Source organism: Osmerus eperlanus, chromosome 8 (genome assembly GCF_963692335.1).
Source record: "Osmerus eperlanus chromosome 8, fOsmEpe2.1, whole genome shotgun sequence".
In the NCBI taxonomy this organism is placed as follows: domain Eukaryota; kingdom Metazoa; phylum Chordata; class Actinopteri; order Osmeriformes; family Osmeridae; genus Osmerus; species Osmerus eperlanus.
This window is the reverse complement of record NC_085025.1, coordinates 208366-227105: the sequence shown is the minus strand read 5'-3', so window position 1 is coordinate 227105 and position 18740 is coordinate 208366. Positions and strand designations below refer to the sequence as shown.

Genomic DNA, 18740 nt, shown 5'->3' with positions numbered 1-18740 from the left:
CCCCTGTTCAGTAACGTTGCGGATAAACAAGCAGTCAAAATGAGTCGCAGCCCAGAAAGGATGTCGTCTTACCGCCGTCATTTCGAGGGCGCGATGGCCGGCTCCTCTTCCCTCCAGGTGAGAGTCTCCAGCCCCTCTCCTACCCGCAAGGCCGTGCGCCCGCGCTCCGCCAGCTACAGCCGCAGCGGGGGATCCCTCGGGCGGAGGACTCTTTCCAACTCCCTCAAATCCCGCATGACCAGGTAACCCTATAAACTTTTAGATGGTGTGTGAAGCCCAGCTTTAGGGGTATACTGTCATATGACCAATTATCCTGATAATACACAATCCACATGTTGAAAATAACAGTATAGGCACATTTGATGATACAAAAAGTAGTTCTGAAATGAAAGGCAGTGATCTGCCCCAGCAGCAGTGTGAGCATGAGGGCCTTGTGCTTCGGCATGGGGCCGAGCCTGGACCTGGACGCGGCTGCTGCAGAGAGCCAGGCCTTCCTCAGCACGCGCTCCAGCGAGAGGCAGGAGATGGTGGCCCTCAATGACCGCCTGGCCTCTTATATTGAGAAGGTGAGACCTCACCCCAGCGACTTGAACCTTGGTCCTTTAAAATGTTTTTGTTGGCTCGCCTTCCTTTTTATCTTTACTGTCTTAGTGGCTCAATATCTTTTTACAAACTCATTAAATCATTCAGTGCAACTCGTGCCCACTTTCCCACAATCCACGTTCTCTAAAACACTCCCAACATGGTTCCTCCTCCTAAGGTTCTAAGGGTTCTGTGTGATTAGAAGTGATGGGACTGGTCCTGACCCCTGACCCTGGTCCTGACCCCTGACCTAGTCTCTATGTTCCTGTCTCAGGTGCGCACGCTGGAGCAGCAGAACATGCTGCTGGAGGCAGAGATTGATGCCCTGAAGAGCCGCTTCGTGAAGCCGTCGGGCTTGAGGCAGCTGTACGAGGGCCAGCTCAGGGAGCTCAACAGGATTGCTGAGCAGATGAGAGTCCAGAGGGTCAGTGAACACCAGCTCAGAGTAGTGCTCAACCCAACAGTTAATGTTGGTGATAGTTTGTCTGGTTGTTTCAGAATGGGCCTGTCTACTTTGACTTCTCGACTAAACTGTTCTGAGCAGTAGGTCTGAGCTGTGTCTTGTCTGAGGTGTCTGTGGTGTGTGTTGTCTGACATGCAGGGCCTGGCTTTGGCAGCGAAGGAGGCCATGTCCGGCCAGTTGGAGATGCTGAGGGTGAAATATGAAGAAGCTCTGGAAGCCAGGAAGAAGGCTGAGATGGAGATCGAAGCGTTCCGCCCGGTGAGAGACGGAGTGACAGAGCTCCGCTGCCAGAGCTCCTCCCTTTCACTGCTTTGCCTTTTCTACCAGTTAATCATGAACATGGTGCCTCTTGTTGTTCTAGGATGTGGACAGAGCGACCTCCGCCCGCATCACTCTGGAGAAGCAGATGGAGAACCTGGAGGTGGAACTGGAGTTCCTGCAGAGAGTTCATAAGGAGGTACAATCTGGACCCGAGATACAATAAAACCAGTTGTAGTATGTACAGAAGCATTCTTCTCTAACCTGGTCTAATGTGACCGTATCCTATACGAAGCAGGAAGTCTAAATAGTTGCCACTTTACTCCCCCCTCAACAGGAAAGTGAGGAGTTGATGGCCAGAATCTTCTCCTCTGTGGCCAAGGTGGACATGAGCTTTGCTCTTCCTGACCTCTCATCCGCACTCAAGCAGATTCAGTCCCAGTACAACAGCATCGCCGCCAAGAATCTACAGGTACACCCTTCTTGTGCATGATTATTACATTATTACACCGTTTTGTGCTAGTAACCCACTCATTATCTTTCGGGTCAATGTGAGTATATATTTTTCAGAAATCCCTATATGTCCTTAACCCTCGTGCTGCCTTCGGGTCACATGACCCAAAGGTTCATAACGAACCATCATTGTGTTTACCCAATTTTACCCAATACAAAAACAAATAAAAATACTTTTCTTTTAACCTTCGCAATGTGGGGGGTCTGAGACAGCCCGACGGTTAAAAGAAAATGCTTCACTTTGTTTTTGTATGCGGTAAAGTTGTCGCAATACGACGGTGGGTCACAATGACTGATGGGTCAGAACGACCCGAGGAGAACACAAGGGTTAATTATCAGTATGTTTCTGTTTCTCGTGTCCCAGGAAATGGATGCCTGGTACAAGTCAAAGTTTCAGGACCTCACGAACGCGTCTACTAAACACGCACAGAGCGTTCGAAGTGTGAGACAGGAAATTGCTGGTCACAAGAAAGACGTAAGCTTGATCCTTCTTGATCTTCCATCATCAAAACATTCTAACCCTGATCCTAAACAGAGAGAATCGTACTGTATGTGTGTAGATCCTAAACAGGGAGAGAGATTTGGAGTCGTTGAGGACAAGGAACGAGTCACTAGAGTCTCAGATCCGGGATGCAGTTGAGAGGTTCAAGAGGGAGGAGGAGAAATTGCAGGTGAGGAATGACTTCCATAACGATTCACATATCTGTGAGTGTGTGTGTGTGTGCATATGTCTCAAGTTCATGTCAACATTGTGAAATATTTTCCTACAGGAGCGTATTGAGGCAGTGAAGCTGGAGCTGAAGGTGACCAAGGAGAAGATCGCTCTGCTGCTGAGAGAGTATCAGGAGCTGCTCAACATCAAAATGGCGCTGGAGATTGAGATCACCACCTACAGGTGACCCACATACACCTGGTGATCAATGGGCCTGGTCTTCAGGATTTTATTTATTGTTTCAAAGTCAAATGAAGAAATGACTTTTGTTCTTTGACTCTACATGTGACCTCTTTCACCTCTGCAACATATAGTAGATATATTGATCATTTTTAGAATACAATAAAAAACAGAACATCATTTGACATTATTTACATTTGCATTACATTTAGTCATTTTAGCAGGCGCTCTTATCCAGAGCGACTTACGGTAAGTACAGCGACATTCTCCCCGATGCAAGTAGGGTGAAGTGCCTTGCCCAAGGACACAACGTCTTTTGAAACGGCCGGGAATCGAATCGCCAACCGAACCGGCAACCTTCTGATTAATAGCCCGACTCCCTAACCGCTCAGCCATCTGACCCCCCCCTTCTGACCCCCCCCCCCCCCCTCTGACCCCCCTTCTCCAGAAATATTTGCACCATTGTGTATTAGTATTTGGCAGGAAGATTTTGAGATTGTTGGGCCACCAATCTGATTGTCCTGTGTTCCGTGCATCTCTGTATTTGTCAGGAAGCTGATTGAGGGTGAGGACAGCCGTCTTAGCAGCATGGTCCAGAGCCTGACCCTGGACGCCGGTGGCGAAGGAGCCTTGACCATCAGTGCTAGCTCCGCCTCCCTTGCTGTTGGCTCCACCCCTGATGTTGCTAACCCCACTATGATCGCCATGGGGACGAGGGGCAGAGATGATCTGGGCGGGGCTCCCAGTAACGGTTCGGTGGAAGTGATGTCATCAGAGAGCCAGACAGAGAGCTACGCGGAAGAGTTGACAGAGAGAAAGACAGTGCTCATCAGGTACGAACCCTGAGCCTGACATCAGGTACGAACCTTGATATCAGGCACAAACCCTGACCCTAACACTGACCCTAACATCAGGACAGTAGCGGTAAGGTAAAGATCAGCTGCTCAGCTCAAACCAAAAAGCTCTAGCTGTTTATAATTGTATTCTCCACACATACGTGCTCTTTCCTCCCAGAACAGTTAAAACAGACGAGGACACACTGGAAAGGGACACACAGGAGCGCACTATCACCATCTCTGGAGCCGCCGCCGAAGATGAAGACTAGATCAGCACCTCTGGGGTTTAGGAGACCAGCTCCTGTCACCAGCCCAGCCTGCATGGCCCCATAACCCGGCTATTTCCTAGTACCCAAGTCCATTTGCTTACATAATATGCTAGAATTATAATCATGCACAAATAGTCAATGAACTTGCCTACTTGTGACAAATTGGAGATAAATCAACATTAGGCTTCATTTGAAAGAGTGAGGTTAAAAGTGTTGGTGAACTCCCTGCTAGCATTAACTCTGCTGTGTGTCCATCTCCTCTGGATTATGTGCAAACAATAAAAATAAATGCCAAGCAATAATAGCATCATTCCTGTGTTCTTAGTTCAGACTTGTAGGTTTATTTGCTACAGTTTGCATTCATATAATGTAATGATGAAAAATCAAGCAGTTTTCATATCAATTTCCCCATGATATACTGTATAGCAGCACAATCAGCCTTTAAAAAAATTATAATTATGAAACACAATCAATAAGATTTTATATAGTAATTTTATACCAACCAAATATGAATTAACATCAGAAAGTGTAAAATAAGCTCAATAGAGTAGATTATTCCAGTCTGTAAGAAAAGCCTATTTAATACATTAAATACGCTTACATTGACATGTCGAAGCTGTTGTGAGACCCCTGAAGTTATAGATGCAAAAAGGGTGACTAAAAGATTGGCACTGCATGTGCTAGCATTAGCATAGCTATCATTAACATAGCTATCATTAATTTAGCTCGCATTACAATAGCTAGCATTAGCATAGCTTACACTCCATTGTGTCCTCATGTGGTGTGTGTGTGTGATCTCTCTACTGAGGAGGTTTGGGCTCCTCTCCCACTCCCCCAGCAAGGCGGTGTACTGCTAGACTAACTTCATAGGCCAGGGCGTCTGCACTCTCCTGCAACACACACACACACACGATCAGATCTCCTGCAACACACACACACAAACACACACGATCAGATCTCCTGCAACACACACATACACAAACGATCAGATCTCCTGCAACACACACACACACACAAACACACACGATCAGATCTCCTGCAACACACACACACACCATCAGATCTGCATCACACACACACGCACCAGTGTTTCCCACAATTAGATTCTATTTGTGGAGTAGACAGGGGCGGAGTCAGACGTTGTCAACATTAGGGGCTTATCCCAAACCTATGTCCTAGTATCGTTTTGATGTTAGTGTAAATAAAGACCTAAAAAAGTTTTTAAATCGCTTTTTGAATGTATATACCCATTAGGTTGGATTTATATTGTTATATTTGATGAATGTATGAATATTATTATATTTAACTTGAATATCAGTTTTGGACAAATTTGTGCAGATAATTATGATACTAAGGCCCAATCCCAATGTCCCCCATAAACTCTGACAGACTTACTTGACGTCCTAGTAAGTGATTGAGTACAAGATGCTGCAAGGGCTCAAAATGCTATAATTTGGAATGGGACAGCATTTGCTGCATTATCGGCAAAATAGTAATGTTGTTGGATCAAATGTGATGAAAGCATATTTAGAATTTATCATCAAAACACTACCTACACAGAGTTCTAGCTATATTAACCATCAGTGAGCTTTGTTTTTAAACTTACAAGTTCAGTTTTATTTCTAACTATGTTTATGTCAGGGTTGTTTGTTTTCCGTTCTTCTTCTTCTTGTCGGGTTAGGGTTAGGCGGGTTTGCCGGGATTTTTCTCTAGCTTCTGGGCTTCCCCTGGTAACCCTCGCGTTACATGTCACAATGCTGTGAATTGTGGACAATGCCCTTAGCTAAAGTCTGCAAAAATGCAGACAAACGAAAAGGGTGCGTAAAGGGCTCAAAATGTCTGCGAAAGAGGCCTCGCACACTTGACGATTTGACAGCCCTAAACCCTTACAGACTTATAACTGGGACACACTGGCTGCGAAGCGCCGCGATTAGCTGCAAAGCGCCTGGAAGCGCAGCCTTTTTCCTTTTGGCATCAGGTTGTGAAGCGACGCGAAGCGTCGCGATCGTCTCGCGCTCTGCAGCGATTGTTTTGGCAGCTGGTTGAATTCTTCCGTGAGCCGCAAATTTGGCTGCAGGATGATAAAATCACCATATACCATATTATATATGAGATATATTTGGATAAACTAGCAAGTTATTAAGATTTTACTACGTTAGCTGTAGCCTATCACTTAACACCCAACTTCACACGCTGGTAACAATCGGCCAACCATGTGTTTACCCTGATAAAAACTATTCTCAAAATGTAAAATAAAACAAATAAAAAACCCTGATTGATGATTGCGTTAAATGTCAGGCCAACATTTTAGTCATTTGTTTCTAAACAGTATGTTTAAGAGCGAGATAGACGAGCTGGCATACACAAGCAGAAGAGACACCAAAACCTTTGTTGAGACTTTTTGGAAGAGTGACGACGCAAAGTTTATCATCGAAGTTGAGTCTGTGAGGGTGGACATTGGGATTGGGCCTAACCGTTCGTAAACTCTGGATTTATTCTCCGACCCTCTTTTCTGAAGGAAAAGGCTGTTCGTCCCGCGCATTGATTCAGAGCATGCACGGGGGGAGAGAGAGAACGCGAGCAGGGCAAGAAGGGGGCTGAGAATCAATGCGACGCATGCAAATCTACAATGAAATCAGGTAAACAGTAAAAACTTTTACTTAAATACATTTGTGACAGTCAATTTTTTATTGTGGCCGGGCACCACAAATAAATGAATGTATGGGAAACACACACACACACAAGCCAGCTCTCCTGTCTCACCTGATTGGCTGCTTCTGCATACACCCTGACGATGTCCTCCGTCCCAGACGGCCGTACGAAGGCGCGTCCCTGCCCGTACTTCCTGGCCAGGGAGTCAATGGTTTCCTGTAGTCCTGCAGGGCTCAGGGTCCTCCTCTCAGCGTCCGTGGTGACGATCACCCCCCGCTCTGCCACCTGCAGGCCACACACGCCTGCTGTCAAACACCACCCCCCGCTCTGCCACCTGCAGGCCACACACGCCTGCTGTCAAACACCACCCCCCGCTCTGCCACCTGCAGGCCACACACGCCTGCTGTCAAACACCACCCCCCGCTCTGCCACCTGCAGGCCACACACGCCTGCTGTCAAACACCACCCCCCGCTCTGCCACCTGCAGGCCACACACGCCTGCTGTCAAACACCACCCCCCGCTCTGCCACCTGCAGGCCACACACGCCTGCTGTCAAACACCACCCCCCGCTCTGCCACCTGCAGGCCACACACGCCTGCTGTCAAACACCACCCCCCGCTCTGCCACCTGCAGGCCACACACGCCTGCTGTCAAACACCACCCCCCGCTCTGCCACCTGCAGGCCACACACGCCTGCTGTCAAACACCACCCCCCGCTCTGCCACCTGCAGGCCACACACGCCTGCTGTCAAACACCACCCCCCGCTCTGCCACCTGCAGGCCACACACGCCTGCTGTCAAACACCACCCCCCGCTCTGCCACCTGCAGGCCACACACGCCTGCTGTCAAACACCACCCCCCGCTCTGCCACCTGCAGGCCACACACGCCTGCTGTCAAACACCACCCCCCGCTCTGCCACCTGCAGGCCACACACGCCTGCTGTCAAACACCACCCCCCGCTCTGCCACCTGCAGGCCACACACGCCTGCTGTCAAACACCACCCCCCGCTCTGCCACCTGCAGGCCACACACGCCTGCTGTCAAACACCACCCCCCGCTCTGCCACCTGCAGGCCACACACGCCTGCTGTCAAACACCACCCCCCGCTCTGCCACCTGCAGGCCACACACGCCTGCTGTCAAACACCACCCCCCGCTCTGCCACCTGCAGGCCACACACGCCTGCTGTCAAACACCACCCCCCGCTCTGCCACCTGCAGGCCACACACGCCTGCTGTCAAACACCACCCCCCGCTCTGCCACCTGCAGGCCACACACGCCTGCTGTCAAACACCACCCCCCGCTCTGCCACCTGCAGGCCACACACGCCTGCTGTCAAACACCACCCCCCGCTCTGCCACCTGCAGGCCACACACGCCTGCTGTCAAACACCACCCCCCGCTCTGCCACCTGCAGGCCACACACGCCTGCTGTCAAACACCACCCCCCGCTCTGCCACCTGCAGGCCACACACGCCTGCTGTCAAACACCATGTGTGTTTGTCCTACCGCTGTGTTCATGCTAGCAGCGTAGCTCTAGAGGTGTAGAGATACACGTGTTCATGCTAGCAGCAGCCTCTACAGGTCCAGAAGACACACACACCTTGACTTTGAGCTGCCTGTTGGGCAGGTCTGTGTAGATCGAGTCCCACTGTTGAATAGTCATGCCCCTGATGGCCAGCACAGCCTCTATCAACAACATGTCTGAGATGGCATCACCCACTGTCTAGAGAAAGAGGGAGAGGGAGTAAGAGTAAGAGTGGGAGAGAGGCAGGAGAGAGGCAGGAGAGAGGCAGGAGAGAGGTAGGTGGAGAGAGAGGGAGAGGCAGAGAAAGGGAGGGAAGAAGAGAAGAAAAGAGGTAGAAGTAGACAGAAGTGGGGGGAGATGGTGAGAAAGCATAATAAAACCGATATAAGTCATAAAAAAGTCAACAAAATCATCTCCTGGAATATATTAGTCCTGATTGATGAGGTCCTACCTGGTTGATGAGGTCAACCGTGTTCTGGAGCAGGAACGCTGCTCTCTTCCTCTCGTCGTTGATGTTGGGGTCCTGAGACAGCTGCAGGATCCTGTCTTCTGCTGCTGCACTGAACAGCACCTGAAACACAACCACAACATGACCACAGCGCCTGAAACACAACCACAACAGCTGAAACACAACCACAACATGACCACAACACCTGAAACACAACCACAACAGCTGAAACACAACCACAACACCTGAAACACAACCAGAACAAACACACAAATGTATTAATGATGTTCATTAGTAGTGTGTACCAGACAGTGTGTGTGTGTGTGTGTAGTGTGTACCAGACAGTGTGTGTGTGCGTGTAGTGTGTACCAGACAGTGTGTGTGTGTGTGTGTAGTGTGTACCAGACAGTGTGTGTGTGTGTGTAGTGTGTACCAGACAGTGTGTGCGTGTAGTGTGTACCAGACAGTGTGTGTGTGTGTGTGTGCGTGTAGTGTGTACCAGACAGTGTGTGTGTGTGTGCGTGTAGTGTGTACCAGACAGTGTGTGTGTGCGTGTAGTGTGTACCAGACAGTGTGTGTGTGTGGACTCACAGTTCCATGGCCGTTGGCCTCAAAGTAGACCCCGATGTGGAACTCCTGAGCTGCGTGGTGGAGGTGCTTCACTCCCGTCTTGGTGCACTTCACCTTCACCTGGGAGAAAACAAGCGCACTTTCATACAACAGCAAAACAGGAACCCAGGTTCTGCCATCCTCCCATTAGATGCATCTATTCTTTAAGTACAAGTATGCTACATGAGTATGTATGTTTGTGTGTATGTGTGTGCATGTTGATGCATGTGTATGTGGTTGTGTATGTGCCTGTGTGTGTGTTTCTCACCGTCATGGTATTTGCTAGGTAGTGTGTATGTATATGTGTGTGCGTGTGAGTGTGTGTGGGGTTGTGTGTGCGCGGGTGTGTGTGTTTCTCACCTTCATGGTATTTTCTAAGTAGTCTGTGGAGCTCCCATTAGCGTATGCTGTTTGCACCACAGCTATCTGCAGGTCCAGCCCAGCCTGCAGGATCACAGAAGCACAGCCAGATCAAAGAGCTGAACTATCAAGCAGGATTTGGGGTAAACGAGGTATCTTCAGGTTTAACCTGGTCTTCAGTGTCACAATGGTGGGTCACTTGTTACCGGGATACATTGCCATGGGGTTTGGGAGCAGGTTATGTTCGAGATCACAGATTAACACGTATAAAAGCACCGCCTACTGACCAATTCATTCTTGGAAAACAGAATCATCATTCCTAAAAGTATGAATGGTTAGAGTATTTCTTAGGAAGGCAATAGTTAGACCTAACACTAACTTGAATTATGTTCTGTAAATATATTTTTTTTTAATTTGGTTCCAAGACTGTTTAACTATCAAGGTTGCAGCTGAAAGAATAAGGCAAAAATGGTCTTACATGCCATAAGAATGCATCAAAGCAACACATTGTGTAAGTGTGTGTGCACCTGTGTGTGTGTGTACCTGTGTGTGTGTACCTTTGTGTGTACCTGTGTGTGTGTACCTGTGTGAGCAGGTCCTTCAGGTAGGTGCTGATGAGTGTGGCGATCTTGTCTCCGTCCAGCAGATGGAAGCTCCCTGCTGAGTCTCTGTAGTAGTAGACGATCCGGTCTGCATCCCCGTCAAAGGAGCAGGAGCGCTCCCCTGCCCTCATCTCCACACCTGCGGGGACAAATACACACCTGTAGCCTGATCTAGACCTGGGGGACAAACACACACCTGTAGCCTGATCTAGACCTGGGGGACAAACACACACCTGTAGCCTGATCTAGACCTGGGGGGACAAACACACACCTGTAGCCTGATCTAGACCTGGGGGGACAAACACACCTGTAGCCTGATCTAGACCTGGGGGGACAAACACACACCTGTAGCCTGATCTAGACCTGGGGGGACAAACACACACCTGTAGCCTGATTTAGACCTGGGGGGACAAACACACACCTGTAGCCTGATCTAGACCTGGGGGGACAAACACACACCTGTAGCCTGATCTAGACCTGGGGGGACAAACACACACACCTATATACTATATACAGCCCCACCTCATCCCTCTTCTCCACCTTGCTTTCACCCCCCTCCTCCCCCTCCTGCTCTCAGTCCCCACCTCCCCCGCCCTCCTCCCAGCCCCACCTCCCCCTCCCAGCGCCACCTGCAGGTGCTTTCTGCTGCATCTTGACATAGTCTGCTCCACACAGGTGGTTGAGTTTCCCGCTGCTGCCGTCGTTGACTAGGGAGAGCTTGAGCTCCTGCTGAAGGTATCTCTCCAGCTCACATACTTTCAGAGCCCCGATCCCGTTAGCCCCATCCACCAGGAGGTGTTTCTGGTCGTCTGTACGGTTAGACACCTGGAGGAGGAGTTATGGAGGTTAGACACCTGGAAGAAGAGGGATTGGTGGATACCTGTCAGGCAGGCAGGTTAGGGTTCTTACATTCTTGGTGAGTTGGATGAAGGCCCGAGACAGCTTCTGGTAGTAGCCCTCGACTGTAGCGTCTCCATAGCGACCCTGTGTGTTCTGACAGCACACCATGTAGTGAAGCTGGGGTGTCGTCACCTTGCCATAATCTAGTAGGACACAAGCATGGACCAATCAGACATAGGCCGAATCACAATACTCTTATAGTCTTACCCCTACCCCTTACCCCTAGCCCTTAGTTTTCCGCATTCCCGTGAGAGTAAGTGGTGTCCCAATACTCTTTTTGATCGAGAGGTAGGGCTAAGACAAAGGGGTATACACCCCTTAAAACCAAGTGAGCTCGGGAGCTTACTTGAAACCAAGGGGTATGTGAATACTGCGCTACCTGCAACAATGGCGGACAGATCATCCAGAGTCCCATAAATGTAATATTTTCGGCTTTAATAATTGATTAAAAAATGATGACAGTCTTGTTTTGTGCTCTACACAGTCCTATATGTATTTGCAACCATGTTCTTAACCCTTGTGTTATCTTCGGGTCATTCTGACACATCAGTCATTGTGACCCACCATCGTATTGCGACAACTTTACCGCATACAAAAACAAAGTGAAGCATTTTCTTTTAACCGTTGGGCTGTCTCAGACCCCCAACATTGCGAAGGTTAAAAGAAAATTATTTTTATTTGTTTTTGTATTGGGTAAAATTGGGTAAACACAACAATGGTTCGTTATGAACCTTAGGGTCATGTGACCCGAAGGCAGCACAAGGGTTAATTTAAACGTTTTTTTATATCGCTAGTTTGCTACGCTAACGTTACATTGCTGATTTTCACAACAGTCCCGCATTTCTCTGATTAGACTTGAATGGACTCCATGCATGTCTACAGTTTTAATTAAACTCCATTAGCAGCGAATTACAAACGAATTTCGTTTGATATCAGTGCATAACACTACTTGCTTTGGAGACAATAATAATACATTTTATTTAAAGGCGCCTTTCTCGGCACTCAAGGACACCGTACAAATTACATTTAAAAACAGCAAAAATAAAGAATACAACAACATTAAAAACAGCAGAAATAGGCAATTATAGACATCGATATACGTAACCAAGTGGTGTTTCATTTCATAGGGCTATGTAGCCCTTACCCCTCAGTTTCGAGACAAAAGGGCTAGGGGTAAACTAAGGGCTAGGGGTAAGACAGAGTATTGGGATTCGGCCTTAGTCTTAGGAATGTTTTGCTGGACCTATATTGTAAATTACTGCAACTTATATTTTATATTTTATTTTATAGTTTATTTTAATTCTAATTCCACTTAGTATTGCTAGTTATGTACCCTTAGTATATTTAGTCCTCATATTTAAATTTTAGATTCCTATATGTTTCATGTTTGCACCTTCCTGCCAAAACAAATTCCTTGTCTGTGCAAACTTTGATGGCGAATAAAACCCATTCTGATTCAGATTCTAGTTTCCTCCAGGATCACAATGACTCTTATTGAGAGACTTGTTACTCTTGTTGGTTAGTTGTAACGGATTTAAATTCTTGTACTCGCTGTGAAATATTTTACTGTTGATGGGTTAGGGTTAGGGCTGTTTTTCTATAGGTACACTCTTGCACTTTTTGAGTTTCATGTTGTTTAATTGTGACTTGTTTAACTGCATGCTCTTATGGTTCTTCCCTTTGGCACTTATTTGGTTTTTCACAATGTATGCTTCATGTTTTGGCTGCTCGCAATGTTGGGGCTATCTCGTTGTTATGATCAGTGACCTATGCACTTTTGTAAAGCTCTCTCGTGGAAGTCGCTTTGGATAAAAGCGTCTGCTAAATGCATAAATGTAAATGTAGTCTAGTAGGACACAAGCATGGACCAATCAGTGAGAGTTGAGGAGAACACTCACCTCTGCTCTGACCTCCGAGGGCAGAAACTCCATCCAACACTGCCTGTGATAGGCTATCGCTGCTGCTTCTGGAGAAATAGGACAACGTTTCACAAAGTAACATCTCCAGCCTTCTTGCATGGTGAAGAACATCCTACTGTATCAGTTCACCTGACCGCGCTGTGTCTCTCTAACCCTCTGGTATAGCTCAGGGGTAGAGCATTAGACTACAGATCAAAAGGTTGCTGGTTTAAATTCCTCTGTAGGTCGCTTTGGAAGAAAGCGGCCCTAAGCGACAGCTAATTTAATACATTTTTTATTGTATATAATATTATTCACTGGACTAGCAATCTGTACAGTATGCTGTGTACAGCCTGGGCTAGATATGTGCAGTATGCTGTGTACAGGCTGTGCTAGATATGTGCAGTATGCTGTGTACAGGCTGGGCTAGATATGTGCAGTATGCTGTGTACAGGCTGGGCTAGATATGTGCAGTATGCTGTTTACAGCCTGGGCTAGATATGTGCAGTATGCTGTGTACAGGCTGGGCTAGATATGTGCAGTATGCTGTGTACAGGCTGGGCTAGATATGTGCAGTATGCTGTTTACAGCCTGGGCTAGATATGTGCAGTATGCTGTTTACAGCCTGGGCTAGATATGTGCAGTATGCTGTTTACAGCCTGGGCTAGCATGCTGTAAACAGGAACGTGTACCTAGTGTCTCTGCCCAGGAAGACACTGGCCTGCTGGTCCATGCTGATGGCTTCTCTCTCGATGACGTCCTCCAGAGCCGCAACGAGTGTGTCCTGCTCAGCGTTGGCCAGCACGGTGGCATAGCCTTCCCATGCCGAGGCCACCATCTCCCCCATAGGGTCCACCAGCTTAACCCCATTATCCTCCTGGACAGATGGAGGGTTTTCAGAGAGAAAAAGAATAAAACAAAATATAGCTGCAAGCAGCGATGCGGGTTCCTCCGCAAAATGGCAAAATATTATAAACATGTACACTGCAGAAGATCGAGAGTTGGACAACAAGGGAGCAAAACTACTTCATGTTTGGCCAACAACAGGCTGAATGGGGATTTGAACTCATGAGCATAAGGTTACAAGTCAGTCTCTCTACCCTCTCTGCTACACACCAACTGTTGAGATTGTATGAATAGAAAGGGCAGAGTATTAGCTTTGGTCAGCTTTTGGACAAAGGTTAAGAAACGGTTGACATTTCAAGGTGAAATTGCATGAAATTGTGCATCGTATTTCAGAATGATGTCATCCTGTTTAACTAAACAGATAATCAAAATTATGACAGGCCAAAAGATAATGTCTGGATTCCAACCAACTACCTTATACTTTACAGGTCACCATGCCAGCCCATTGAGCTATTCTCAGTGTTGAATATTGTCATGTTCAGTTACTGTATAAAAAAGTAAGCTGTTTCTCCTGTGGTAAGCGTTGTTAGATTCAGCCAACGTTGAAACAGCTTTAATTCAATCATATTTTGACATACCAAGGTGAAATTGTTTGTGGTACTTCAGAAAGATGTCATCCTGTTGAACTAAACAGATAATCAAAATTATGACAGGCCAAAAGACTATGGCTGGATTCCAACCTACAACCTTATACTTATCAGGTCACCATCCCAGCCCATTGAGCTATTCTCAGTGTTGAATATTGTCATGTTCAGTTACTGTGTAAAAAAGTAAGCTGTTTCTCCTGTGGTAAGCGTTGTTAGATTCAGCCTAAGTTGAAACTGCTTGTACATTTCCTATAAAAACGGGACAACGGGATGACTGGGTTGCTGCTGTAAAGAATAACTTTCTCATCGTTTTTTTAAACAGGTTGTTTGGAGTGCCATAACTTGTCATGGAAGGGAATTTTAAATCATGCCTAGCATCAGTGGGAATGTGTCCTGGCTTAAGTTACTGAAATGAATTTGTGCAACAGGCAAGGGATCCACCTGAACAGAGTGATCTCTACCATGCGTAGACTACAAGTAGCTAGCTGCTGTGGTGAACCTGGCTTGTTTTGCAGTGGTTTACACAGTCTCGCTTAACAGATGATCAGAGTGTTGTGATGGGCTCAAATAAACACGCATTGCTATGTTTTTACAACCGGAGGATTGATCGGAATACTAGAAACCGTTTTGTCAGAATAAAAAAAATAAAAACTATGCCTCTGACTGGTATTGAACCTTGATTACCAGCACAACATCTCAGCCAATTGAGCCATTCCCAGGCATGGAATACACAAAGTTCAATAACTGGATAATTAAAAAAAGCTGTTTCTCCAATGGCGAGCATTGTCAGATTTGGTCCAAGTTCAAACAGCTGTAATTCAGTCATATTTTGACATATCAAGGTGAAACTTTGCATGGTACTTCAGAGGCATGTCACCTTAAAGCTTATTAGGTTTGAACCATCCTTCAAAAATACATTTGATTTAGTGACACAAACATATTGAGGCAATGTGGACATTTACATAAATACACCCATTTCAGCCATTTTGTACTTGATTCAATTGCCTTAAGTAACGTTATTAAATACGTCAATGATACATATCTGTACCAAATTTCAAGTCAATTTCACCTTTGGTTCAAGAGAAGAGGAATTTTGAAGGTTTTCCCAAATTATCACAGTACATGAAAATCCATCATGGCGGACCTTATGGGTCCTTGAGGCTTTTTTGTTCCTCATGAAAAATGAGGCATGCACACCAAGTTTCAGAAGAATTGGAGCAATGGGGTGGAAATGCCATCACTTTGAAAATCGGACTTTTGGGCGTGGCCTGTGGCGCCCCCTATGGTCCGATGTGGCCCATATTTTGTTTGGGGGTACCCACTTGGATGTAGTATCAATGTGCCAAATTAGAAAATTTATGACCAGTGACTTTTTGAGATATTGGGGCGCAAGGAGAAGAAAAATAATAATAAGAATAAGAATACCAACAATAACAATAGGTTCCCTCCTACCGGAGGAACCTAATAATAATAAGAATACCAACAATAACACTAGGTTCCCTCCTACCGGAGGAACCTAATAAGAATACCAACAATAACAATAGGTTCCCTCCTACCGGAGGAACCTAAATAGAACTGCAAGCAGCGATGCAGGTTCCTCAAAATGGGGAGGATATGGGGAATATTATAAAAATGTACATTGTAGAAGGTCAAGAGTTGGACAACAAGAGAGCAAAATTGCTCCATGTTTGGCAAACAACAACAGACTGAATGGAGATTCAAACTCAAAGGCATGAGGTTGCAAGTCAGCCTCTCTATCCTCTCTGCTACACATCAACTGTTGAGTTTATATGAATAGAAAAGGCTTTGGTTAGCTTTGGGACAAAGTTCAAGCAGCTGTAATTCAGTCATCTTTGGACATATCAAGGTGAAATTGCGTATGGTACTTCAGAATGATGTCATCCTGTTCAACTAAACAGAAAATCTGAATAATGACAGGCCCAAAGGCTGTGAATGGACTTGGACCTATGACCTTACACTTTACAGTACCCTGTCTTAGCCCATTGAGCTATTCTCAGTGTTGTATATTGTTGTTGTCAGTTACTGTATAAAAAAAGTGATCTGTTTCTCCTGTGGTAAGCGTTGTTAGATTTGGCCAAAGTTTAAACCACTCTAATTCAATCACATTTTGACATACCAAGGTGAAATTGTTTATGGTACTTCAGAGTGATGTCATCTTGAACCCTATTAGGTTTGAAAAACCATCACTTAAAATTATATTTGATTTATTGACACAAAGATGTTGAGGTATGTGGACATTTACATAAATCCTCCCTTTCAGCAATTTTGAAAAAAGTTCAAGTCGATTGGATCTATGGTTCATGAGGAGAATGGTTTGGAAGGTTGTACCAAATTTGGACAGTACAGCAAAATCTATCATGGCGGACCTTATGGGTCCTTGAGGCTTTTTTGTTCCTGATGAGAAATAAGGCATTTATACCAATTTTCTGGCATTTTGGAGTAATGGGGCGCAATGAAAATGCAGAATAATAATGGGGAAATCACGTAGACTTTGGGCATGGCTTATAGCGCCACCTATGGGCGTACGAGGGCCATTAGTGGTCTGGGAGTAGTGAGTGACCTGGTGTATCATGTGAAATTTGTGAAAAAGTCGGGCCAAGGACTTTTGAGCTATTGAGCCATTTCATGGAGAAGAAGAAAAATAATAAGAATACTAACAAAAACAATAGGTTTCCTCCTACCGGAGAAACCCTAAAAATAGAAGGATGGAGGGAGTAGTAGAAACAGAACAGTTCACCGGAAACCAAATCAATAGTTGACAACCTTCCTTTAAAAATACCAAGACACTATTCTTAGCATACCAACTCCAGCCCATGGACAGATACCATGCTCTACACTACAGTACTTTGGGGTCATATTACTATATTATTCACAAGATCCAGTAGTTATAGAGTAAGGGTTGCAGCAGACCTCAGGGTTGTGTGACGCGGTGACCATGACTCCTATGATGGCTCGGGTCTTCCTGGAGCGCAGCGTGGCCAGCAGGCCCATGCGGAACATGACGTGGTCGAGGAGTCTGGCGCTGGTCCTGAACCCTGCCGTGCCGTACTGCAGCACTAGGCCTTCTGGCTTGGTGTGGAGAGCGGACTTCCGGGATACTTCCTCGAACTGCGCCATTCCTGACAGACAGCAAAGGAGTGACGTTGACTGGTTGAGACCTAGGCTGACCATACTCTTCAACATCTCTCTCAGACCTTGGTGTAATGTAATTAATAAACGTTTGCATTTCTATTACCGACACCACCGTTCATTGGGTGTGCTTGCCTTTCAGGGCACACAAGTCTCACGCATTTCAACCATTTCTCACGCAACACCTTGTATGAGAAGTAAGGGATAATTTAACCTGCTATGTACAACTAATGGACGAGGCAAAGGCATACGGAGGGAAGTTTTCTGCCGAGTTGATAGTTGTCTCGAGTTATACTGAGATAAATGCCACACCCAGCCAATCAGAACATCAGTTCAGTAGCTCGTTAGCTTCTGGGAGACAGCTAGCTAGCTAAATCTGCAAACAGACAGCTGCAGAAAGGCTTCAGGCACAGGCCAGGGTGATAACGTCTTATGTAGCTAGCTATTAGAGCCCGACCGATTTATCGGCAGGCCAATATTAGGCATTTTCCAAACTATCGGTATCGGCATTTATAATGCCCGATAGTTACATTTTTATTATGCCTTCACAATACAAACAAGGTACAAAATCAAGGCTCATAATGGCCTATAAATGAATATAAAGAAATAATTAAAAGACGGACGAAACACCCTTCAACCATGTTATGATTGTTGGCTTTGCATAGTTTGTCCACCAGAGGGCACTCTACAACATCCCTGTTGGAAACACTCGTGTTTAGAACGCCACAAACCCTACAACCAGCTGATCCAGCCAGAGTCGGGCAGAGTGTTATGGAAATCTGTTTATGTTTTGTTACGCGTTTCTGAAAAAAAAAAAATATATATATCGGCCGATATATCGGAATATCTGATTTTTTAAACACCAAATATTTCTATCGGTATCGGCCTTAAAAATACTTTATCGGTCTGGCTCTACTAGCTATGCTTCCAGGCTGTGATATCAACACCCTGTATTTTAACCATTTGTACTGGTTAGCTCCAGCAATCCGACACAGCAGTAGAGATATAGCTAGTTAGCTCAGCTGTTCAAGTTACTTACCGGTCCGGGGGTCAGGTCTGAAGCTAGGAGCAAAACGGAGCACAGCCAGCTTCTCCAGGTGAGCAAAATGGTACATTATATCTGCCAATTTGCTCTTCTGTTACTGATATGCAGTTATCCAAAGCATCGGATATGCCAGCTGGTAGCCAGCTACAGTACTACCAACCAGTTAGCTATCCTAGGTTGTCAGCTTTGTTTTCCCTGCGCTGTGTTGAGCTATTGTAGTGGGACTGATTACTGATTAATC

At 46.2% G+C, this 18740-nt stretch overlaps 2 protein-coding genes across 5 annotated transcripts; one reads left to right on the top strand and one right to left on the bottom strand.

Annotated features, from left to right (window-relative positions):
* Window positions 1–24: 24 nt before the first annotated feature.
* ngs (notochord granular surface) lies at window positions 25–4110 on the top strand. 3 transcript variants are annotated; one of them, XM_062468210.1, is made up of 11 exons: window positions 25–242; window positions 413–566; window positions 857–1006; window positions 1184–1303; window positions 1407–1502; window positions 1641–1775; window positions 2181–2291; window positions 2377–2487; window positions 2587–2711; window positions 3260–3541; window positions 3723–4110. In XM_062468210.1, the coding sequence occupies exons 1-11, from the start codon at window positions 40–42 to the stop codon at window positions 3811–3813; spliced, it is 1578 nt and encodes a 525-aa protein (XP_062324194.1). In that variant the 5' UTR covers window positions 25–39; the 3' UTR covers window positions 3814–4110. The 3 variants fall into 3 exon arrangements, with proteins under 3 accessions (XP_062324194.1, XP_062324195.1, XP_062324193.1); XM_062468211.1 differs by having other exon boundaries at window positions 410–566; window positions 3728–4110; XM_062468209.1 differs by having other exon boundaries at window positions 410–566.
* A 159-nt stretch (window positions 4111–4269) lies between these two features.
* pgm3 (phosphoglucomutase 3) lies at window positions 4270–18740 on the bottom strand. 2 transcript variants are annotated; one of them, XM_062468206.1, is made up of 13 exons: window positions 18494–18510; window positions 17236–17444; window positions 13504–13688; window positions 12812–12879; window positions 10923–11056; window positions 10643–10838; window positions 9995–10152; window positions 9412–9495; window positions 9034–9132; window positions 8446–8565; window positions 8070–8192; window positions 6577–6750; window positions 4270–4703 (listed from the first exon to the last, which is right to left on the bottom strand). In XM_062468206.1, exons 2-13 carry the CDS (start codon window positions 17440–17442, stop codon window positions 4614–4616), a joined length of 1638 nt encoding a protein of 545 aa, XP_062324190.1. In that variant the 5' UTR covers window positions 17443–17444; window positions 18494–18510; the 3' UTR covers window positions 4270–4613. The 2 variants fall into 2 exon arrangements, with proteins under 2 accessions (XP_062324190.1, XP_062324191.1); XM_062468207.1 differs by lacking the exons at window positions 4270–4703; window positions 6577–6750 and having other exon boundaries at window positions 8065–8192; window positions 8446–8647; window positions 18494–18740.